This window comes from Schistocerca cancellata, chromosome 3, assembly GCF_023864275.1.
Source record: "Schistocerca cancellata isolate TAMUIC-IGC-003103 chromosome 3, iqSchCanc2.1, whole genome shotgun sequence".
NCBI classification, from domain to species: domain Eukaryota; kingdom Metazoa; phylum Arthropoda; class Insecta; order Orthoptera; family Acrididae; genus Schistocerca; species Schistocerca cancellata.
The window spans coordinates 389,849,894-389,875,793 of NC_064628.1; the positions used below are offsets into that span (position 1 = coordinate 389,849,894).

Genomic DNA, 25,900 nt, shown 5'->3' on the forward strand with positions numbered 1-25,900 from the left:
CAATCCCGAGAGCGGAAAGACTTACCTTAGGGGGGAAAAAGGCCAGGTATACACTCGCACACACACACATATCCATCCGCACATACACAGACATATATGTCTGCTTGTGTCTTTATATGTGCGGATGGATATGTGTGTGTGTGCGAGTGTATACCTGTCCCTATGTTGGTTCGTGAGAAACAGCGTGCTGTAATCGAATTTCGAACGCAAAGAGTTCGTCCACACTGGTGGAAGCATCCTTTCCTTTAGCATAACAGTGCCGGACCACACAACAGCACTGACATGTCTGCAACAATCCGACGCCTTGGGTTCACTGTCATCGATCATCTTTCATACAGCATCGACTTGGCATCATCCCATTTTCATATGTCTCCAGACCTTAAATAACAATTTCGGGGAATTCACTGTGATAGTGATGAAGCAGTGCAAGCAGAGGTGAGGTTATGGCTCTCCTCAACAGAATCAAACGTTGAATAGTGACGGTATCAACGAACTAGTCTCTCGTTGGGGGAAACGTGTTCGTCGTTTTGGTGACTATGTTGAGAAATAAATATGTTGGCATGAAGAATAGGGATGTAGACTGTTAATAATGATTTAGCACCCTTTTGCTTTTTATGGAGTCGTACAAACAAGTCTTTGTCTTTGTGTATGCTTTTTCCCTCAGTTATTTTGTTTTTTGTTTTTAATTTTACACGTCTAGTTCCTTAGGACCAAACTGAGAAGCAAATCTCTATGGTTATGGAACGTATCATCACGTGAAATTACAACAGAAAAGTAAAAAAAAATAGATAAAATAAAATATTTATGAATCCTAAAAAGACGACAAGGTATAAGTTTATATAAACGCAATCGACATTACAGCACAGGAATTAGCTTGATTTTTCAACGAACGACTCGATAGAATAGAAGAACTGCCCATGAGGAAACTCATCAGTTTAGATTTAAATTCATGTGAATTACTGCTAAGATTTTTTAATTTTTGTGGTATCTTATCGAAAATGAATGCAGCAGAATACTGCACGTCTCTCTGCTCAGAGTCAAGGAAGTGCGATCAAAATGACGATTGGATTTCTGTCTAGTATTAACTGAGTGAAAGGTGGTAATTCTTGGGAATAAGCTTATATATATATATATATATATATATATATATATATATATATATATATATATATATATATATATATATATCGAGAGAGACAGAGAGGCCAATGTCAGACTACTCGGACGAATGGACAGGGATCGACAAGAGGTGAACTTTCAGCACTTATTGCCTAAGCCGCCCAACCGCCCGTTTCTGAGCCAAAAATATCATTTGAGAATGGGAAAAGTTACCTCAAAACATAATACCATACATCATAAGTGAATGAAAATAAAGTAGAGTACTTTTCATGTCGAAGTATCGCTTACTTCAGATACCGTTCTAGTAGTAAAAATGGCAGCAGTAAGTCTTTGAACTAATTCCTGAACATGGGCTAATCGTATGCCCATTCTGTATAATTACAACGTCAGGTTTTGCTGAATTGTGCGTTAGAAACTGTAAAAACTGAGCCTTACTATGATTTACCGTTAATTTATTTTCTACAACCATGAACCTGTCTCTTGAACTGCACTATTTGAAACAGTGTCAACGTTGCACGCAACACGCTTTGCTACCAAGCTAGTGTCATCAACAAAGAGAAATATTTTCGAATCACCTGTAATACTAGAAGGCATACCACTGATCTCTGTGGCACCCCCCTCCCCCCCCCCCCCCCCCAAATTTAACCGTGCCCCACTCGGACACCACATCATAGTCATCCTCAGTATTGTGGAGAATGACCTTTTGCTGTCTGTTCTTAAAGTAAGAATTAAACTAATTATGGGCTACTCCCCGTATTCCATAATTGTCCAACTTCTGGAACAGTATTTTGAGATCAACACAATCATATGCCTTAGTTACATAAAATAAAGATTCATGGCGTTCGAAACATTTTGTTTAATCAATCTAGTACGTGACAGAGAACTGGGAATACAACTTTTTTAGTTGTTAAACCACTTCTAAAGTCAAACTGTACATTTGACAACAATTTATGTGAAATGAAATGATCAATTATCCTTACATACACAGCCTTTTAAATAACTTTAGCGGACACTGATGGCATAGAAATAGTTCTAAAATTGTCTACGTTATACCTTTCTCCCTTTTTATAAAATGGCTTTATTACTGAGAACTTTAATTGTTCAGGAAACTGACCATTCCTAAAGGAAAAATTACAAATATGGCAAAATACAGGGCTAATATGTGCAGCTCAGTGCTTTTGATTTCTGATACATACTCCATCATATCCATGAGAGTCATTAATCTTCAGTAATTTAATTATTGACTCAGTTTCCCCTTTGTCAGTATCACAGAGGGATATTTCAGTTATCAATCTCGGAAATCCATTTTCCAAGAGAGTTATGTGATGCCCTGTAGAAACGAAGTTTTTATTTGATTCACCAGCTATATTCAGAATTTTATCCCATGAATAAGCTGTGTTCTATTTGTGTACCACATTCCCTTTGTCTTCCTAATAAAATTTATATGCACCTTACAGTACTGTTTGAAATGGGCTACTGTAGCTAGATTGCGACTACTTCTAGCATTTTGATATAATTCCTACTTTCTTCTACATGATATCCTTCTCCCACTAGTCAGCCCCCTGGCTGCCTTTTGCTGCTAGTACCCTGTTATGAACATTTTAATGGAAAGCAACTTTCAAAGAGGAAGAGAAAGATGTTAAAGAAAGCATTATAGTCCTATTTGTCATCTATGCTATCAGAACATCCAGCCACTCTTGTTCCTTAACGTTGGATTAATTTTTCTACCTATTTTGTAATTATATAGACCATTTGTTTGGTTACAAAAACCGTTCAGAGTTAAAATTTGTGCAGCATGGTCTGAAAGGCCATTCAGCCTTTTACTAATAGAATGCCCATCTAGTAAAGAAAAATGAACAAAAATATTGTCTATGGTTGTGCTAGTGTTTCTCTGCACGCTGGTTAGAAAAAAATACAGTTTGCATCAGATCATATGGTTTCAGGAGATCTTCCAGCATCCATTTTCGTGGACAAACACACAACAAAATTAATATTGAAGTCACGACATAGAACTAATTTTTGGTTCTTCCTATAAAGTGAACCAAGAACCCTCTCTAGCTTGAGCAGAAATCCATTGAGGTCAGAGTTAGCGAACCTATAAATAACTATAATTAAAAGTTTAGTTTCATTAAATTCAACCACCTCTACACAACATTCAAATATCTTTTCAGTTCAGTGCTTTGATACATCCACAGATTCAAATGGAATACAGTTTTTTACGTACCCACTCACCCACCTCGCAAAGAGCTCTTTGAAAAACAACCAGTTAATGTGTAACTTGGTTCATGAACACAGGTTTTTCGGAAGCTTATTGGCTCGTATTCGATGCTAACTTGGAAACAATTATACGAGCTAATTGCACATGTTGATTCTCATTTACATTTTCCTAAGTCATTTATTAACTATTTACGTACGTTTTTAAGTGTGCTTGTCCATCTCGTGTTCACTTGTGGAAAAACTGCGCGGAGTGGCCGCGCGGTCTGAGGTGTCATGTCACGGATTGCGCGGCCCCTCCCGCCGGAGATTCGAGTCCTCCCTCGGGCATGGGTGTGTGTGTTGGTCTTAGTATAAGTTACTTTAAGTAGTGTGTAAGTTTAGGGACCGATTACCTCAGCAGTTTGGTCCCTTAGGGATTCACACACATTTTGGAACTTGTGGCAAGTTGTCACCTTTGTCTACCTAACTGTTGCACTTAACAAAGCTTGTGAAACATTTCATTTCTCAAATGATTTCCCATTATTTACTAGTAGATGCCCCACTAAATTCCAGCTGCGAAGCTAGATCTTAACGACAGGCGTTGAATGAAGAAGAGCTGTCGCTGAAGCTGTAAATTACAGAGAGAGTTGCGTCGATGTGTTACTTAATAGGTCACGCGTTTTTAAATTTTTCAAACTGCAGCTTATTCAAATGATCCTGAGTCGTACTGCCAGCAGTTGCTAACTTTTCATATTGGACTATTGAAGTTAGACAGAGGGGCCTTGATTCCCATTGCACAGTGGTCGAGTGGTTCACTATTACGCTCAGTAATTTTGGTAAGATCTTAGAAGCGATCTTCCTATTCATTGATGTTCAGTTATTCATGCTATGCCCGCCTTTCATTACGTTGTACGATCTACGCATGAGCTGCTCTTTCAGTTTACTTTTTCACTATGGAAGTCATATAGCGTAACAGAACTGATTAGTTCAATCATGAGTCTGTTTATTACAAGGCATAGTTTCAATAAATCAGGGCTTCATGTTTCTAATTCTCCTAGTGGTCCCATTGTTCAAAAGAGTAGCCACATTACAACAATTTATCGTTCTATCCTCTATGCGATTCTACAGGTTCTGCCTACATAACGAAGTGGATTTATCCCAATTAGTAAGGCACAGACGCTTTGTATTATGACTTTTGTGAGAACTCTGCGAGGCCATCTTTCAGTACTCACAGGCTACTTTTCCAGCCTATTGATATCAGAAATACTTTATAGGCATCATGCATAAGTGACAGATGAGGTTGTAAAAGAGAGATTTGGGCGGATTTAGGATCCAAACTACTAGGTAAACGGTATGCCTTGGAATAGCCATTATATAGTTTTATCAAACGTTAACACGGCAAGTGCTGACAGACATTTAGGGAGGTGCGGAGGGGTGGGGTGGGGGAGTGGGGCGGGAAGGGAGGCAGTAGGTCTTTAACTTTTCTAAGCGGATTTATGCGTTCCATAATTTCCATAATTCATATATGAGGAATGCCAAGATCATTCCTGCCCCATCAAATGTCCAATCCTCCCACTTTCCCTTCCTAACTCCAAATTCCTTCGTAATGATCATGTCTGAAGAATATGATATCACATGAAAGCAACGGCTTCTAACACTTTATCCGAAATGCATAGTAGTTTCAGGCTGTCATTAGCTTTTTGATGCTTGCAAACGAGGTCAGTGGCAATGATTCAATGTTCGTTCTATGTCTTGACAACAAAAGAAGCTTCAACTATATTAATGGACCAGAAATGTCCAAGAAGAAATCTCACCTCTGGCCAAAATTGCAGAATGTTGTATTAAACCGTCCTAATGTTAGTGCCCTATGGTTTATATATTACATAGAACCTATTAGTAGCACAATGCATTTGATGACCAGGACAATGATTATATCTTTTGCAACAGTTCTCTCAAGTTAGTGGAAGGAAGAAATAAGGATTTAGGTTTAATGACCCACTGTTGCAGTGTGTTTAGAGATGGAATGAGGCACAACAAGTGTGACAATTTGTTGAATAAACTACTGCAGCATTTGCTTCAAGTAATTTAGTGAAGCTGGAGAAGATCCATATCAGGTTTATTGGACATAGAGTTGTGCCCCACGCCTTCAAAATGAGGTTTCAGTGCCAAGAGATTATATTCAGAACTCCATTTGTCTTAAATGATTAAATGGAGTCATATGATTTCCTAGATGTCAACTCAGTGCCATGTAGACATACCTTCTCTGTGTTTTACCTCCATTTCCCAGTTATGCATACACTGTGAGCTGCCGGCCACGGTGGTCTTGCGGTTCTAGGCGCGCAGTCCGGAACCGCGCGACTGCTACGGTCGCAGGTTCGAATCCTGCCTCGGGCATGGATGTGTGTGATGTCCTTAGGTTAGTTAGGTTTAAGTAGTTCTAAGTTCTAGGGGACTGATGACCACAGCTGTTAAGTCCCATAGTGCTCAGAGCCATTTTGAACACTGTGAGCTACAACAGTGTGGCTAAAACAGTGTTTGGGTAGGAATATTAAAGAAAATGACAAATAATTTTTGTTTAACATATTTTATTACATTATACTGGCATAAAAATTACAATGTATCTTCAGTCTATAAATATAAATAAATATCTACAATCTTGGATGTAGCAGTGTCAATGAAATGTTTTCTACAAATCACTACATATAACTTAAGGGGAAAATAGATATAATTCTGTTCTCAAAAGGTGATTAAGCAAAAAAAATCACAAATACTGTAAAACGACATTGTCGATATAGTTCAATTAAGACACTAACTTTCCAGTCAGAGAGTGAATCCAATAAAGCCCAAGAAAAAATAAGAAGCTTATGTAGACACTCCCACATAGCCTGAATACTGTACTGTATATACACTGGCTGTACAATATGTGGATTCTCCTGAGTTTGATCAGTCGGGAAACATAAGACCACATACAAAGAACTTGTGTCACCTGTGTAGTTCATTGTACAATGGTATCATCAGTCGTGATTGAAAATATGCTTTGGAAAAGTAATGAGTGAGGAAGACAGTCTTCCACATATCAAAGTGAACGATTTTCTTATCTGAAATAAATGAAAAATGATCATAGTATGATAAACTTATTTACAATATGAAAGAATAGCTAAATGGATATGATAAAACTGAATGCTGTGAGAATTGTTTACTCAATGATAGAAGCAGAATCGGAAGGGCAAGGGAAGGAAGCATGTGGACAGGAGATGTGGATAATGTAAGGAAGAGAATATGAACCATAGAAGCAACATTTGCCACTCAAGGACACTTGCAATATTCCCAGCAGTGTGACAGCAAAACATAGACAGTACAAGAGCACATACCACTGTTGTGGTAACATATGTATATGAAATTTAATTTACTCATTACTGACTGAGTGATGGATATGAAGAGATTGATTACAGTAAATATTTAATTTTAGTAACAATTAAATGGCTACTCAGACACAATTTAGTGAGTACACTAATATTTGGGTCATAGTTTGGGTTAGAGATTGCATCATTAGGTAATATTAATAGAGAAATTAACATGTACAATCATATTTTGAACAGAAGGCACAAGAAATTTTTGACATTGTTCGTGAAACATGCATTAAATACTGATGAATCTCATAAACTGTGACAAGAACTGTGTCAAGCGCTAATAAAATAAAGATGATACTGAGAGGAGCACAGTTGCTAAGAAGTGGCCGGATGAATGCTATTAATGCTGCTTGAGCACAGAAGAAGAAAAACTGGCATTTGAAGAATAATTGTTTCTTCTGTTAATACTTCTAGGTGGAGAGGCTGTAGTCACTGCTTAAAACTATTCACTAACCTTTTGTTCCTGTATGCAGGGTACACATTCAGAGGTGAATCACTGACAATTCTTTAGAAATTTCAAGGTGCCTGAACTTACAGGGATAGAAAAAGCAGACGTAAACAGAAGTAGACAGTGCTTTCATATTACTTTTGGAGAATACGTCGGGCAAATGTACGTACAATGGAAGAACGTGTTCTATTTTTTGTAGGAATAAAGGTTGTGAAGTTTGGAGGGTAGCACCTTTGTGAGAAATCAGAATGGGTTCAAAGCACAGTAGACTGAGCAATGAATGACATTCTAATGGGAACCATTTAAATGACAGAAAAGAAATAAAGAGGAAAGTGAGGCAGTCGAATACGTGTTAGGAACTGCCACTGGGGAAATATGCGAATGAGAGATACGGGCTGGAATGTGGTACAGAAATGGAGCTACAGAGTGTTAGAGAGTGATGTCGGCTAGGAGCATCCAGTAGAGGGAGAGTAACGGGTTGCACTGTAATGGAAACTGTTTACACAATGCTCGAAATGGAATGGATGAAAGACGAGCGGTGTGGGCGAAAGGAAAGTGAGGCACCGTTCGACTGAGTAGCCGCCGGGAGCTGCTGCCGGACAGACGTGCAGTGGCGGCGGGTAGTGTGTGGTGTCGCGGCGGCTCAGGCCGGGCAGTCGAGGTTGTCGAGCAGCGTCCAGGCGGCACCGGTGGCGGCGCAGTGCGCACGCACGGACAGGTTGCGCGCAGCTGCCCAGGAGCGCAGCGGGTATAGAGCGCAGTCGCACGCCAGCGGGTTGCCTCCCAGCTCGAGGCGCGCCAGCGAGCGCAGAGGCGCGAAGGCGGCGGCGGGCGGCGCTCGCAGCTCGTTGTCCTGGAGGTCGAGCCTGCGCAGCGCGCCCAGCCCGGAGAAGGCACCGGCGGGCAGGTCGCGCAGCCGGTTGGCCGACAGGTCGAGGAAGAGCAGCGCCGACGAGGCGGCGAAGGCGCCGGGCGCGGAGGGCAGCGCGCGCAGCCTGTTGCGCGCGAGGTAGAGCGCGCGAAGGTGCGGCAGCGCGGCGAGCGCGCGGCGCGGCAGCGCGGCCAGGCCGCAGCGCGACGCGTCGAGCACGAGCAGCAGCGGCACGCGCAGCCAGGCGCCGTCGGCGGGCAGCGCCGCCAGCGGGTTGCCGTCCAGGAAGAGCTCCTGCAGGCGCGGGTTGTGCGCGAACGTGTCGGCGTGCAGCCCGCGCAGCCGGTTGTCGCTGAGGCGCACGGTGCGCAGCAGCCGCAGCCCGCGGAACGCGTCCGGCTCGACGGCGGTCAGCGCGTTGGCGCCCGCGTCGAGCAGCTCGAGCGCCGACAACCCTAGCGCCGCCAGCGAGCCGTTGCGCAGCGCCGTCAGGTTGTTGTCGGACAGGTCGAGCTGCTGCGCCGCCGGGTCCAGCGAGGCCGGCAGGTCGGTCAGCCCGGCGGCCCGGCAGTCCGCCTTGGAGCCGGTGTACGTCCAGTAGGCCTTGCACGGCGACGGTGCCAGCTCGGACTCGTCCGAAGACGAGGACGCCGACGCCGTCATCGACAGGGGCGCCGAGACGACGGCCGGAGCGGCCGACGCCCACGACGCCAGCAGCAGCAGCAGCAGCGGCAGCGACTTTGCGATACGTAACATCTGCGAGACACAAATTGTCGGGGTAAACGCACTGATCTGAGCGCACTATTTGCACGTAATAAATTATTAACGGATGTGTCGAGGAAATCGAGTGAGGAACAGTACTGGCCAAAAGCACCTTCCTGCAAGGTTCGCAGGAGAGCTTCAGTGAAGTTTGGAAGGTAGGAGACGAGGTACTGGTGGAATAAAAGCTGTGAGGATGGAGCGTGAGTCGTGCTCAGGTAGCTCAGTCGGTAGAGCACTTCCCCGTGAAAGGCAGAGGTCCCGGGTTCGAGTCTCGGTCTGGCACACAGTTTTAACCTGCCAGGAAATTTCATATCAGCGCACACTCCGCTCTAGAGTGAAAATTTCATTCTACAGCCTTCAGGTTGATAACAACTTAACCATTCAATGTAACTGGTAACGAACTTACACTGGCCAGCCGGTGTGGCCGAGTAGTTCTAGGCGCTACAGTCTGGAACTGCGCGACCTCTACGGTCTCAGGTTCGAATCCTGCCTCGGGCATGGATGTGTGTGATGTCCTTAGGTTAGTTATGTTTAAGTAGTTCTAAGTTCTAGGGAACTGATGACCTCAGTAATTAAGTGCTCAGAGCCATCTGAACCATTTTTTGAACAAACTTGAAATTAGTTTTTGTTTTCGCTACATGTTCTACCAGCTTTTGATTAAAAATAGAAGGAATTTTCCAGAAGAAGTTATTTTAGGCTAGGTTTAAAATCTGATACTTTACCTGTCAGACATTTTGTGTTACTGGGCGAGTGATAAAAGTACGAGTATTTCTGCCTAGTTATTGAACTCCATTCTGAGACGCTGAAATGACAGATTTAGTCTCCAGTAACGAAGTCCATTTTTTCCTTGTGTTGTAGGCGTGGACATTACTATCCTTGAAGGGAAGAAGACGAGCTTCTCGCGAAATAGAGAAAATTTGTGGAAACAGCATTTGTGATAGACGGCAGAGCGATATTGCAATCTACAAAATCCATCTCCATCTACATCTGTACTCTGCAAACCACTGCGAAGTGCACAGCACTGGGTGCTCATCATCCTACCATTTATTATGACTTCTTTCTCCGTCATTCGCGCATGGAGCGGAGAAGAATGCTTGCTTAAAGACATCTGTGCCGCTGTAATTAGCCTCATTTCATCGTCAAAATCCCCACAGGATCGATACGTAGGGTGTTATAGTATCCGTCCAGATTCTTCACTTAAAGCTGGTTCTTGAAACTTCGTAAGCAGGCTTCTCTGCGACATTATACGTCTGTCTTGAATTCCTCAGTTAGTCCTGTTTGACACAAGTCCCATATACTTAAGCAATATTCTAGGGTGTGTCCTACAAGTATTTTGTAAGCAATCTCCTCTGTAGACTGATTTCCGTTCCCTAGTATTCTAGCAAGTGAAGTCTGCCACCTGCTTTACCTGCGACTGAGACTATATGATGACGAGCAGCGGTAGAAAGTAGTCTAGCCATGTACTATACAATGACTTATGGAATATACGGTAATCAGCCAGAACATTACGACCACCGACCTGCTATCGATATAAACCCGTCCCGGTGATAGCAGCGTCACCTGGTAAGGAATGACACACGCACGGTGCATGTAGTATCACTGAGCGTGCTGTCCGAATGTGGAATGGGGAAGGCGAATGATCTGTCTCAGTTTGACTGAGTGCAGATTGTGATGGCCTGGAGGCTCGGCAGGAGCATATTGGAAACTGTACCACTTGTCGGGTGTTCGAGGAGTGCTATGGTGAGTATCTTCCAACACGTCGCGAAACCAAGGTGAAACTACGTCCAGATGTCGTGGGGTTGGGCGGCCACCCCTCATTACAGACGTCAGACATCGTAGGCTGGGCAGACTGGTAAAATAGGACAGACGGCGAACTGTGGTGGAACTAACATCAGACTTTAATGGCGTGCCAAGTACAGGTGTGTCTGAACACACAGTGCACCAAACACTCCTAACGATGGGTCTCCACAGCCGACGACCCATGCATGTGCCAATGTCAACACTACGACATCAGCAACTACAACTGAAATGGACACATGACGATTGGCACTGCATGTAGGCGCAGTGACAGAACGTTGCACGGTCTGATGAATCCCGATATCTTGTTCATCATGCCGATGGCCGGGCGCGAATCCATCGTCTTCCAGGGAAACAGCTCCTTGTCACCTGTACTGCGAGACGGAGACAAACTGGCGGCGACTCCATTATGCTCTGGCAAACTTTTATGTGGGTACCTATGAGTCCAGTTGAGCTCTTGCAAGGCACCGTGATGACCAAGGCGTATAGTAGGCCGGTTGCAGACCACGTACATCCCTCCATCACGATCATGGTTCGCGATGGCTGTTGCATTTTTTAACAATGTAATGTGCGCCATGTCGCAAGGGCAGGAGTGTGATGGAGATGTTCGAGGAACACAGTGGCAAGTTCCATTTGATGTGCTGGCCCGGCAACTAGCCAGATCTGAACCCGATCGAACACATCTGGGATGTGGTAGAACGTTTCATCAGAGCTCATCGCCCCCCTTCCAGGAATTTACCGGATTAGGTGACTTCGTGTGCAGATGTGGTGTCAATTCACTCCAGCGACCTACGAAGGCCTTACTGCTTCCATGCCACGATGCATCGCCTCTTCTTATCTGTCCCATAGGTGGACGTACTGGCTATTAGGTACGTGAACATAATGTTCTGGCTGATCCATGTATGTCTATATGTAGAAATACGGGAAACTCAACATCTTTATCGATGTAACGCAATGCGTAGTGCCTCGTTTTCGTACTAGGAAATACGATATTGCAGCGCCTGCGTTATTTCGATTGACGATGTGATGTTCCTTCTGAAATGCATATGTGCCCGAAGGAACATGTACTGCTGCGACTACAGCCATCACGAAATGCATGAAATGTATTCGCAGTTGCGAATATTGACTACCATCAACCGCGTAATGGAATGACGACTATGAAAATTTGTGTCGAATACATTTCATGTACTCGGAAATGATAAACAGACACTATATAAGAATTGCGGGAAACGTAACACCTGTCACAACAAATAGCGCAGCTTCAAACGCAATAGCTAGTACTGCGAAATCTGCGCGGAGAATGACCGGAGGATTGACTTGTACTGCGGAAAAAATAAGTGAAGATAAGTACTAGAAATAAAAAAGCTGTGTTACACGTATTGTACGTCACACAATCTATTGGAGCTCAGATGGCGTTTGGCGATTTCAGCGTACCGCGTGGCGTTTTTGAAATGCTTGTCCGCTGTTTACGTCTCTGTGTGATACGGGAATACTGCGTAAGCTAGAGACTGCGTAACCATTTAACAGTGAAGAGTTACACAAGTGCCTTGAAAACAAATGTTTGGAAATTTCTGGTAAGTTCCTGTGGGATCAAACTGCCGAGGTTATCGGTCCCTAGTCTTACACACTACTTAAACTAACAACACACACACCCATGCCCAAGGGAGGACTCGAACCTTCGACGGCGGGAGCCGCGCAGACCGTGGCAACGTGCCCAGAGACCGCTCGGCTATCCCACGCCGCCTTTGTAAACAAAGCTATCGAGGTCAACACCCGCAGACCAGCACACAACATGAAAATTCGCGACAGATTACATCTTTGTGCTGCAGCAGGAATAGAAGTGGACCTTCGTCTTTAGCAGCCAACGCTCTGCGATCAGATGTACAGAAAACCTACGTCTCGTTCACTCTTCCACAGAGGGTAGCTGGAAACAGAGCTTGGAGTTGCTGTCGAGTTCCCTACAGACTTTGCGAGTGAATCATGCCGCTATTGGTCACAGTTTAGCGCAGTTTCTTCTAGATCAGATAGGTTTTCTGTGGTAAGAAAAGAGGACAGATCACATCCATCTACAAAAATGGAATTAGAACCGATCCACAGATCACGTCCGTTTCTAGTAGACCCAGTAAACATATCGCCCCCCCCCCCCCCAACCCCATTCTTTAAAGGACAGGACTGTGTGGCTGTGCGGTTCTAGGCGCTTCATTCTGGAACCGCGAGACCGCTACGGTCGCAGGTTCGAATCCTACCTCGGGCATGGATGTGTGTGATGTCCTTAGGTTAGTTAGGTTGAAGTAGTTCTAAGTTCTAGGGGACTGATGACCACATATGTTAAGTCCCATAGTGCCCAGAGCCATTTTTTGAAAGAACAGGACTCTCATGTATAAGACGTTTCATCTTGAGAGCTACGTGTTGTGCAGTGCTATAATTTTGCATGTACGTTTAGTGGAATATGTGGATACTGTCTACAAAATGCGTTGCGAATAGAATTAGTAGTAAAGAAGTACTAAATTAAAACGTCATGCCTAATATTGAAGTTTTACTGTAAGAACAGCAAAATACAGTAAGTCATCAACTTTTTCCTTTCATTTTGTTACGCTGTTAGCGAGAAGAAGTTTCTAAAAGGTTTAAAATTATGAGTAAAGTTTGTTGCAAGTCACTAAATGCTCTGTTTCTGGGTGACCGTAGACTGAGTAATTTTTGCGACGGTCAAAATAGGGACCAGCTTTCAAGGACAGTTATCTGTAGATTTCTGCTTCATACAGCGATCACTGAACTAATGAGATCATTTTACCATTACCTTCTCTAGTATGCGACGCTAACCGACCGGATCACACTGGACGGATGTATCTTTATCTCTACCGTAATCAAACACAGTTATGTGTCAACGACACTGATACATCGTGGCCAGTTCCATCATACCAACATTCTGGACCTTCTGTCGTGTGGCTTGATGGCTTTGTGGTAAGTGCCGAACAACAAATCAAAAAGCGTGGCGCTCGGTTTCCGCTGGATTAATCAATTCAGAGTCTGAGTGAGGCAAAGCAGATGTCACCGTCAGTAGGATCGTGCCAGAAAAGAACCACAGTGATCAAACTAACCTTTGGGCTCAGGTTGCTTCACAAATAGGAGATGGCCAGGACTAAATAACAGTCAGACGTTATTTATAGTCGGCAGCTTGCTAGTCACTGTATGGCAGGATTTAATGAAACATGATTTCGTGAACAGTGAACGTCGCCACAATTACGACACTGGTGAAAGTGTACTTACATCCAGTCTACCTAAAGAGGCGTAATTTACTTAGGTCAGCACCGCCGTGTCAAATTTAACCGTTTCTCCAGATCTTATGATAAAGCTGCGATGGGTTGAAACCTACCTCATAGGAGAATGAATACGACAAGAAAATGTATAGCTACTGATTGCTGTTTCGGCCAAATTGTCGGAGTCTTAAACCACATCCACTGATTCAAAATAATGCGGAATGTTAAAAATAAATTTACATGTAGCTGTGTTGTGGGAGCTAGGATGTTGATACCGATGGGTCCCTTTAGGACTTCATAGCACCATTCTCGACACATTGGACGCTTCGTCAAAATGCCCAATCGAGAAGATCGTAACTATACTACACAACCTTTCCGAATAGTTATTTCCAACTAATGGTCGTCGTCAGATTCCGTTACGAACAAAAGATGTAAAAGTTTCTCCTTTATTCAGGATATATAATTATTTTTTTTAAAAAAGCTTTACATTTCCCATCTCAGAAAGTTATTTTCACCAACAAACGTGGTATGAATTTTTACAAAAACTTCCGTCGAAAGCTAAAGAAAACATCTCGTAGAAGACGTCATGGTTCGGCTGAGGGTGTGTTCTTTAAGTTTTGTTTTGTCACTACTGGTCAGTTTGTACCACATCATAATTATCAAACATATATGACCATACACACATCGAAAAAAAGTTTTGCCTCACCCCGGTTCCCAGAACTCATGCAGATATACGTTGACTCTCGATATTGTATCACACACTCCCTTTGACTGTTCAGAGAGGACACTAAACCCGCCCAAAGATGTAAACAAACATGCATGAGCAGCGCCCATTAGACGGAGGGGGTCCGACAGCCGATCAGTTCCAGTCATTCCACCAGGAAGGAGGTATACGGCTCGTGTTGTCTGTAGTTCAACCATGCCTAGACGGTCAATACCGCAGTTCGATCGCGTCCGCATTGTTACTTTGTGCCAGGAAGGGCTTTCAACAAGGGAAGTGTCCAGGCGTCTCGGAGTGAACCAAAGCGATGTTATTCGGACATGGAGGAGATACAGAGAGACAGGAATTGCCGATGACATGCCTCACTCAATCCGTCCAAGGGCTACTACCGCAGTCGTTTTGCGCTACCTACGGATTATGGCTCGGGGAAACCCTGACAGCAACGCCACCGTGTTGAATAATGCTTTTCGTGCAGCCACAGGACGTCGTGTTACGACTCATCCTGTGCGCAATAGGCTGCATGATGCGCAGCTTCACTCCCGATGTCCATGACGAGGTCCATCTTTGCAATCACGACACCATGCAGCGCGGTACAGATGGGCCCAACAACATTCCGAATGAACCGCTGAGGATTGGCATCACATTCTCTTCACCGATGAGCGTCGCATATGCCTTCAACAAGATAATCGTCGGAGACGTGTTTGGAGGCCACCCGGTCGGGCTTAGACACACTGTCCAGCGAGTGCAGCAAGGTGGAGGTTCCCTGCTGTTTTCGAGTGGCATTATGTGGAGCCGACGTACGCCGCTGGTGGTCATGGAAGGCGCCGTAACGGCTGTGCAATACGTGAATGCCATTGTCCGACCGATAGTGCAAGCATATCGGCAGCATATTGGCGAGGCATTCGTCTTCATGGACGACAGTTCGCGCCCCCATCGTGCACATCTTGTGAATGTCTTCCTTCAGGATAACGACATCGCTCGACTAGAGTGGCCAGCACGTTCTCCAGACATGAACCCTATCGAACATGCCTGTGATAGATTGAAAAGAGCTGTTTATGGGCGAGGTGACCCACCAATCACTCTGAGGGCTCTACGCCGAATCGCCGTTGATGAGTGGGGCAATCTGGACCAACAGTACCTTGATGAACTTGTGGGTAGTATGCTACGACGAATACAGGCATGCATCAATGCAAGAGGACCTGCTACTGGGTATTAGAGGTACCGGTGTGTACAGCAACCTGGACCACCACCTCTGAAGGTCTCGCTGTATAGTGGTACAACATGCGATGTGTGGTTTTCATGAGCAATAAAAAGGGCGGAAATGATATTTATATTGATGTCTGTTCGAATTTTCTGTACAGGTTCCAGATCTCTCGGAACCGAGGTGATGCAAAACTTTTTTTGATGGGTGTATATACACGAAAACTGAAAATGACCATTAGTTCGAACCTGGCCAGTAGTGACGAAACAGTTTATTCAAATAACACACCATGATGTCTTTTACGCGACATGTAACAATGTCCACTGGCACACCATCCTGGTGCAAGGGTTTCAACTGGAGGCCACTTGGTGACTTGAGTGTCCAACAGCCAACAGCATCCCGTTTTCCTCGGACGGTCACCCATTCCCGTAAAAATCAAGCCCAGCGTAGTTTAACTTCGGTGACCGCGTGTGAGTCGGTTTTACCAACGAGGCAAGGCCGTTGCCAACATATATGTGAGGGTTCTGGGCCAAAGTGTAAGTATAACGACCAACGAACATGGTTTTGTATGCGTGAACAACGTGAAAACAATTTTACCAATATATATGTGCATTTCAGTGCACATTATCGTGAACTGAAACGGTTTGCGTAGTCTTAAAAAGTAGTTGCTTAAAAGAAGACATTTTCTCGCTCACGCCATTTTTCTGTTTGAAATGAAGTACTCCTTTCAAATAAAAACCGAGCCTACGAAGAAAAATTATTTCGTTTCGGAAACTAGTAGCGGTTGTGCTCCCTATCATATTTAACTACTAAAATACGGTGCTAGAATACTGCCGGCGAGAAAAATATTCATACCATGTTTGTAGATAGCAATGTCTTGCCGGAATCGCTAATGTGAAATTTTTTTTCCGAATACATGAAAGAAAATCAGTAAAGATGTAACAAGTCGCATGACTTCCTAACGACACTACGTCAGTCCTCAATAACTCCCCCAACCCCAGCTCTTAAATCTTAAAATTCCTTAAAATATCGAACCCCCGCGAATAAAACAGCTTCAAATGTCTCATTACTTCAAAAACAAGTTATTGAGTTAAATATTTGACGTACAGCATATAATCGATGAAACGCTTAGGGAAAGGGTTCGAAATTGTGTTTAAAGTTTGATGGGACTTGCTAAGCGCTCTGATTGCCAAACACTGGATGACTATATTATCGCTAAATTGCGCTCCCTTCTAAGAAAAAGCTAGCTTTCCACGCATTTCAATGTTTGTTACGTCGTACCTCTCGAACTGGGTCGTACAATGATAGAATATTGCAGGTACATTCAGTGGTATGTCTGGATACTGTGGCCGAGCGGTTCTAGGCGCTTCAGTCCGGAACCACGCGGCTGCTACGGTCACAGGTTCGAATCCTGCCTCGGGCATGGATGTGTGTGATGTTCTTACGTTAGTTAGGTTTAAGTAGTTCTAAGTTTAGTCCTATAGTGCTAAGAGCCATTTGTTTTTGTGGATACTGTCTGCAAGAGTGTTGCGAACTGAGTTACCGCTAATGAAGTAATAAATTAAAACGTATTGCCTAATGCTGAATTTTTATAAACAGCGAAAATGTAGTAAGCGATAAACTTGTTTCCTTTCGTTATTGTTTGGAGGTGTCGGTGAGAAAAAGTTTCGTAAAGTTTTGAAATTATGTATAAAGTTTACTGGAAGCCGGTAAGTAATCTCTTTCTCAAACACAGGATGAATATAACCTGAGTAATACGGACAGCGTGAGGTATACTGCCTCAAGGCGTTAAACACTCTGTAACCTTAGTACCAGACCTACTGCGCTTAACTTTTAACGTAAGATTGTACCTCTTAAAGAGTAGATTGTAACAGCGTTTTAAATTTTTAAATTCAGTCAATAATCACATGAAATATCTAAAATCAAATTTTTGTTTGTCCTTTCAGCAGTTAGAAATATAACCTGCACTGGATTATGGTCCATGATAACTTTTTTCAACGTACCACAGTGCTTTAGAGGAAGTTAAGATGAAAAATTTGGCGTAGGACGCTTGTAATCTATCAAGTCGGGAAGGTACCACAAATACAACGCAAGCTACTGCGCATGCCCATCGCACCAGGTTTCCAATATTCTCGCACTCTGTTCTCTCAAACTATTGGGCCTAGAGGAGATATTAATAGGGCCTTTTTTTTATAGGATATTCAACGTAGTGTAATTTTGTACTGGGATACGTTTACGCTAGAGGCCGCGAGTTTCGAGTTATTCAAACAAAACGAACGGATGTGAACTTCAAATGCACTCCACACTCAAACTCATCCCTCTTGTTCAGGATTTTTGTTTGGGATTTTGTTCATGGTACTCCCTCCTATTATCGTACAAAAGTTTGTGACCACATGAACTATTTCGCATATTCGGTCTTTTTTTGGTCTTCATTGACTGGGCTATTATTACGCCACCGGCTCACCTGTGCACTTACAAATTGTAAAATTGACATTTATGTAAATTTTATCTCACAATTTTGACAAATTTTACAGCATAAAATTAATGAAAAAATACATTAGTTTAGGTAGCCTTTTTATTACGATACTATGGTGTTTGTAACGCTTAATTTTCGATCCAATTGTAATTAGATTACGCAGAATTTTTATAAAAGTCATTTTTCTTTCATTTCCCTAACAGGAATGTTTAAATTAACGATGTTAACGAAACAGCCGATTAAGCTGGTGGCGTCAATGAAACTTATTTAATGAAGACAGAAAGGGTCGTTAGGGGAGGTAATTCACGAAGTCGCAGACCTTTGCACGTTGGTAAGGGGGGGGGGGGGGGTGCCACGAACAAAACACCAAACAAAAATCGTGACCGGTAAGGGGGGAGTGTGGCGGCGGGGGTACGTTTGAAGGTCACTCCCGTTCGTTGATTTTGAGTAACTCAAAAACCACGGCTTCTATCGGAAACGTATCCCAGTATAAAATTAAACATTAAATTTAATACAAAATGGTCCTGTTAAGTTTTTTTCTCTAGGACCAATAGTTTGCGAGAAGAGAACGAGAAAATATCGAAGATTTCGCAAGACGCGCATGTACTGTAGCTTGGGTTGATTTTATAGGCGAATTTGTGGTAGGTTGCCGATTTAATAGACTACAAGCGTCTTGCATCAAACTTTTCGTCTCGACTTGCTCTACACCTTGGTACGCTGCAAACAATTATCGTCTACATTAGTGCTTCCCAACATTTCTTAGAACATTACTTATGACTGACCCCGCCCCTCCCGCTTACCCGCCATCTGTTGCCCCGCCCCCCCCATCCCCCACGAACTGTAACACCTAACTAAACTGTAGGCTGAAAGACTCTTGTAGGAACACTTTCATTTTTAAAAACGATGAAAGATGAATGATATTTAGTTTGTGTATGTGTATGTGCATGCATGTATGTGTGTGTGTGTTGTGTGTGTGTGTGTGTGTGTGTGTGTGTGAATGAATGATGAAGGAATTCGTGGTGCATTGCAAGTGCTATCCACAACTCCTTCTCAGATAAGAAAGCTAACTATCCACAGTGAGGGTAGACACTTGTTTAAAATGTGTGCACTAATTCATAATTCATAATTCGTAAATCACTTGGTTGCACTCCTTACGTCTGAACTGGCAGCAACTGGAAGACTTCAGGCTGTTAATGGGTTGTGTCTGACAACAATGACTAATAATAATAATAATAATAATAATAATGTTTGCAGCCCTATAGTAGCCCTTATTGTAGATAGTGTCGGAAGTTCCATGCGGTTTTTCGCGGATGATGCTGTAGTATACAGAGAAGTTGCAGCATTAGAAAATTGCAGCGAAATGCAGGAAGATCTGCAGCGGATAGGCACTTGGTGCAGGGAGTGGCAACTGACCGTTAACATAGACAAATGTAATGTATTGCGAATACATAGAAAGAAGGATCCTTTATTGTATGATTATATGACAGCGGAACAAACACTGGTAGCAGTTACTTCTGTAAAATACCTGGGAGTATGCGCACGGAACGATTTGAAAGTGGAATGATCATATAAAATTAACTGTTGGTAAGACGGGTGTCAGGTTGAGATTCATTGGGAGAGTCCTTAGAAAATGTAGTCCATGAACAAAGGAGGTGGCTTACAAAACACTCGTTCGACCTATACTTGACTATTGCTCATCAGTGTGGGATCCGTACCAGGTCGGGTTGACAGAGGAGATAGAGAAGATCCAAAGAAGAACGGCGCGTTTCGTCACAGGGTTATTTGGTAAGCGTGATAGCGTTACGGAGATGTTTAGCAAACTCAAGTGGCAGACTCTGCAAGAGAGGCGCCCTTCATCGCAGTGTAGCTTGCTGTCCAGGTTTCGAGAGCGTGCGTTTCTGGATGAGGTATCGAATATATTGCTTCCTCCTACTTATACCTCCCGAGGATATCACGAATGTAAAATCAGAGAGAGTCGAGCGCGCACGGAGGCTTTCCGGCAGTCGTTCTTCCCGCGAACCATACGCGACTGGAACAGGAAAGGGAGGTAATGACAGTGGCACGTGAAGTGCCCTCCGCCACAAACTGTTGGGTAGCTTGCGGAGTATAAATGTAGATTTAGATGTAGCTACTGCTGTGTTTTACTGTCAATTAATTCGTTTATCTGTTTCTAAGCAAGTAATGAAGCAATGGACTACTGCAGGTACTATCTACAATTTATTGACTACTGCAGGCACTGTCTACAACTGGAGAAAATATTTTCGTGAGATATTTAGCATTTGTTACCTATATGTCTCACTTTTATCGTCAGTGATGTACGGGACAAAGCACAACATACGTGCGTAGTGAGTAGACTATGTGAGGAACTTGTAACCTCCACTACATTAATGCTACTGATTCTCAAAGTAATTATTGCTAAATTATACAGTCAGTATTGGAGCACTACAAAATTGTGTGAATAGTAATAATTGTTTGAAAATAGTTCAGTTTCGTGAATGAGAAAGAATTGAATCGTTTAGTTTTTAGCCCTCAGAAAATTTCATTTTACGCCTCGGGGGGTAATTTCCCCTAGGTTGGGTTCAAATGTTTCAAATGGCTCTGAGCACTATGCGACTTAATTTCTGAGGTCATCAGTCGCCTAGAACCTAGAACTAATGAAACCTAACTAACCTAAGGACATGACACACATCCATGCCCGAGGTAGGATTCGATCCTGCGACCGTAGCGGTCACGCGGTTCCAGACTGAAGCGCCTAGAACAGCACGGCCACACCGGCCGGCACCAGTGTCGTAACTGTGGCGACGTCCACTGTTCACGAAATAATGTCTCATTAAATCCTGCCATATAGTGGCTAGCAAGCTAGGGAACAAGTGGTCTACACCCTGCAGGTACACTAGAATCTGATGACGGGCATCAGATAGGCTGCAAACAGGTCCGGTTCCGAGAACATTTTTCGACACAACGACTTATCGTTTGGCGCCCCCCTTTCCTCTCGCGCACTTATAGACGGGTCAGCTTTTGCTGTTAGCTGCAAAGCGCACTGTATACAAATCTTGCATTTGAGCGCCTCTCCAAGCTAGGTGCCCAAAGCGGGCTCTGCTGGTTGTGATACAACCTGTGCTGAAATCATACAGTTTGTGGCACCAGAGGCTCTCCTCTCTCCTCGGCGCCCCAGAGTGGCGGGTTGAGTCGCTTGGGCCTGATTGCGAACAGCTCTGTTTTCAAAGTCATTGATCAGACATGAATTTTCCGTTTGCAGCAGCCCATTAACACGCTGAGACGGCTAGCACAGTAGAAGCAGTGCGCCGCGCCATCGCGTGGTGACGCCCCAGCTGGGCAGCGGGCGCTGGTACCTTACCTGGAGCGACAGGTCGTGCGTGGCGTGGTACGGCAGCGGGCGGAGCACCTCGGCGGCGACAGAAGCGGAGCGAGACTGGCACTGCGACGCCACACGCACATGCGTGAAAGCTGCTGCGTGCCCGCGTGCGAAAAAAAAGGAATCCGAACAGCGAGCGCGGCCAAGACAAATATTTGCTCTGGAGCAGATAAACGCGCGGAAAACTTTGCTGCCTCTCGACTCCCTCCCTGCCCCCGGATGCGTCTGGCGCCTTCCAGACTGCTGGATGGGGTGGGGCGGGCACCGTCTACTGTCGAGTGCCGAGGCTGTCGCACGCCAGCCCACGGGCAACGTGGGTAGGATTCAGGGTCGAGTTGCCGGAGCGGGAATCACAGTTTCTTAGTTTCGCTCCTCCCCTCTCCCCTCCACCACCCAGTACAATTTTCTGTTACTCCCACTTTCAATATAACACATTTAGCGTAGTTGCCTAGGATTTAATATAAAATACACTACTGGCCATTAAAATTGCTACACCACGAATATGACGTGCTACACACGCGAAATTTAACCGACAGGAAGAAGATGCTGTGATATGCAAATGATCAGCTTTTCAGAGCATTCACACAAGGTTGGCGCCGGTGGCGACACCTACAACGTGCTGACGTGAGGAAAGTTTCCAACAGATTTCTCGTACACAAACAGCAGTTGACCGGCGTTGCCTGGTGAAACGTTGTTGTGATGCCTCGTGTAAAGAGGAGAAATGCGTACCATCACGTTTCCGACTTTGATAAAAGTCGGATTGTAGCCTATCGCGATTGCGGTTTGTCGTATCGCGACATTGATGCTCGCGTTGGTCGAGATCCAATGACTGTTAGCAGAATATGGAATCGGTGGGCTCAGGAGGGCAATACGGAACGCCGTGCTGCATCCCAACGGCCTCGTATCACTAGCAGTCGAGTTGACAGGCGCCTTATCCGCATTGCTATAACGGATCATGCAGCCACGTCTCGATCCCTCAGTCAACAGATGGGGACGCTGGCAAGACAACAACCATCTGCACAAACAGTTCGAAGACGTTTGCGGCAGCTCGGAGACCACGGCTGTGGTTACCCGTGACTCTGCATCGCAGACAGGAGCGTCTGCGATGGTGTACTCAACGACGAACCTGGGTGCACGAATGGCAAAACGTCATTTTTTCGGATGAATCCAGGTTCTGTTTACAGCATCATGATGGTCGCATCCGTGTTTGGCAACATCGCGGTGAACGCACATTGGAAGCGTGTATTCGTCATCGCCATACTGGCGTATCACCCGGCGCGATGGTATGGGGTGCCATTGGTTACACGTCTCGGCCGCCTCTACTTCGCATTGACGGCACTTTGAACAGTGGACGTTACATTTGAGGTGTGTTACGACCCGTGGCTCTACCCTTCATTCGATCCCTGCGAGACCCTACATTTCAGCAGGATAATGCACGACCGCATGTTACAGATCCTGTACCGGCCTTGCTGGATACATAAAATGTTCGACTGCTGCCCTGGCCAGAACATTCTCCAGATCTCTCACCAATTGAAAACGTCTGGTCAATGGTGGCCGAGCAACTGGCTCGTCACAATACGCCAGTCACTACTCTTGATGAATTGTAGTATCGTGTTGAAGCTGCATGGACAGCTGTACCTGTACACGCCATCCAAGCTCTGTTTGACTCAATGCCCAAGCGTACTAGGACCGTTATTACGGCCAGAGGTGGTTGTTCTGGGTACTGATTTCTCAGGATCTATGCACCCAAATTGCGTGAAAATGTAATCACATCTCAGTTCTAGTATAATATATTTGTCCAATGAATACCCGTTTATCATCTGCATTTCTTCTTGGCGCAGCTATTTTAATGGCCAGTAGTGTAAAATATTTTAATCTATAAAACCGCCGTGTTTGTCTGTTTCGACATGCTAATCTCAAAACTACTTGATTATTTTTCATGGGTTTTCACAGTAAATTTGACTGTAACCCAGGGCAACGTATAGTCTCTATAACATGAAAAGCGAAACACGAAATAAAGATATATCGCGATTTCAAGTTTTGTCGAAAACCACCGAGTCTGTGTGTTTCAACACGCTGTTCTCCTAAATTACTAAACGATTCGTAATGCGTTTTCAAGGGTAACTTGAACGTAACTTGAGGTAACATGTAGGCTTTATTTCCTCAAAGTCGTATTACGCAAAAAAAATCGTAATTTAATGTTCTAGAAGTCTGCACAGCTTAGGAATTCGGTTGTTTACTTAGTGAGAGCGTGGCACACCAAAGAACCAATAGAAAGCACTGTTAGTTTCGTAGTACACCAAAGAACCAATAGATGATGCTGTATGTTTATTTTCCCCAGTGAAAGAAATACTTTCGGTAGTTTATGTCAGCGACAGCATTAAAATCACATGGCTACGATATAAGGATTTACTGATTTCACTTTGTGTGTTAAAAGCTTAAGGAAAATGCTTTGCTTCTTTCGATAGGTTTCATTTACATTGGACTTATTGGCTAGGAAAACGAATTTATTGACAAAGTGATCCTATGAGGATTCCATTTTTACCGTCTGCGGCACGCAACCCTATAAACACACGGTATGCAAAGACCCTTCTTCAACCTCTGCTGGTAAGCACAGGAATATAGCTAATAATAATTGTAAATGGTTAAACCCAAACTAGCAAACATGACCAAAGAGACGTTAAGAGGCACAACTTCCAAGGTGAAATTCTTGTAAGAATTGCCCCGGCCCTTTGAAATTTAGACAGGCGTGAGACAAGATGACAGACTATCACCTCGACTATTGAACTTTGCTCTAGAAAAGATTGTGAGAATTTGTAAATCAGAACTTGAAAATAAAGGAATAATCCTGGTCTGCTTACGGAAAAAATTGGGAAAGAATTAAAGTCACCTGCACGTGACTCTCTCCTCCTAGCATTGTTCTTTCATCCCTGACGACTTCAATCTTGTCATATCGAACTTTGGTATCAGCACGGTCTTCATATATACCGTGAAAGAGAACTCCATAGACAAACTTCGGGAACTTCTTCGGGGATATCTTCTGAGGATGGTTATATACTCAGTATCACTTACTTGCGTTATAAGATTTTAATATTATTTTTCAACTGCAATGTACACTGAAGAGCTAAAGTGACTGGTACACCTCTCTAATATCGTCTAGGGCTCCCACGAGTGTGCAAAAGTGCCGCAACACGATGTGGCATAGACTCGACTAATGTCCGAAGTAGTACTGGATGGAACTGATACCATGAATCCTGCAGGGCTGTCTATAAATCTATAAGAGTACGAGGGGTTGGAGATCTCTTCTGAACAACACGTTGCAAGGCACCCCAGGTATGCTCAATAATGTTCATGTATGTGGAGTTTGGTGGTGGAGGAGGAGATTAGTGTTTAACGTCCCGTCGGCAACGAGGTAATTAGAGACGGAGCGCAAGCTCGGGTGAGGGAAGGATGGGGAAGGAAATCGGCCGTGCCCTTTCAGAGGAACCATCCCGGCATTTGCCTGAAGCGATTTAGGGAAATCACGGAAAACCTAAATCAGGATGGCCGGAGACGGGATTGAACCGTCGTCCTCCCGAATGCGAGTCCAGTGTGCTAACCACTGCGCCACCTCACTCGGTGGGGAGTTTGGTGGCCAGCGGAAATATATGAACACAGTAGAGTGCTCCTCGAGCCACTCTGTAGAAATTCTGGACGTGTGGTGTGTTGCATTGTCCTACTGGAATTGCCCAAGTTCGTCGGAATGCACAGTGAACATAAATGGATGCAGAGGATCAGTCAGGATGCTTATGTACGTGTCACCTGTCAGAGTTGTATGTAGACGCATCAACAGTCCTATATCACTCCAACTGCACACGTCCCGCACCATTACAGAGCCTCCACCAGATTCAACAATCCCCTGCTGAAATGCAGGGTCCATTGAGGTTGTCTCTGTATCCCTACACGTCCATCCACTCAACTCAATTTTAAAAGAAACTCGTCCAACCAAGCAACAAGTTTCCACTCATCAACACTCCAGAGCCTGTGTTGATGGACCCAGGCGAGGCGTAAAGCTTTGTGTCATGCAGTCATCAAGGGTACACGAGTGGGCCTTCGGCTCCGAAAGTCCATATCGATGATGTTTCGTTGAATGGTTCACACGCTGACACTTGCTGATAACCCAGCATCGAAATCAGCAAAAATTTGCAGAGAGTTGCACTTCTGTCACGTTGAACGATTCTCTTGAGTCCCATTCTTGCAGGATCTTTTTACTGCCGCATTATGTCG

General features: G+C 44.3%; 1 protein-coding gene across 1 annotated transcript; it reads right to left on the minus strand.

Annotated features, from left to right (window-relative positions):
* Window positions 1-7,816: 7,816 nt before the first annotated feature.
* LOC126176325 (chondroadherin-like protein) lies at window positions 7,817-21,738 on the minus strand. Its single transcript, XM_049923475.1, has 2 exons — window positions 21,617-21,738; window positions 7,817-8,800 (listed from the first exon to the last, which is right to left on the minus strand). The coding sequence occupies exon 2, from the start codon at window positions 8,798-8,800 to the stop codon at window positions 7,817-7,819; it is 984 nt and encodes a 327-aa protein (XP_049779432.1). The 5' UTR covers window positions 21,617-21,738.
* Between the last annotated feature and the right edge of the window lie 4,162 nt (window positions 21,739-25,900).

What these genes read in the sequence shown, in the direction of transcription:
- LOC126176325 (XM_049923475.1), bottom strand. Translation starts at nt 8,800, where the DNA reads ATGTTACGTATCGCAAAGTCGCTGCCGCTGCTGCTGCTGCTGCTGGCG.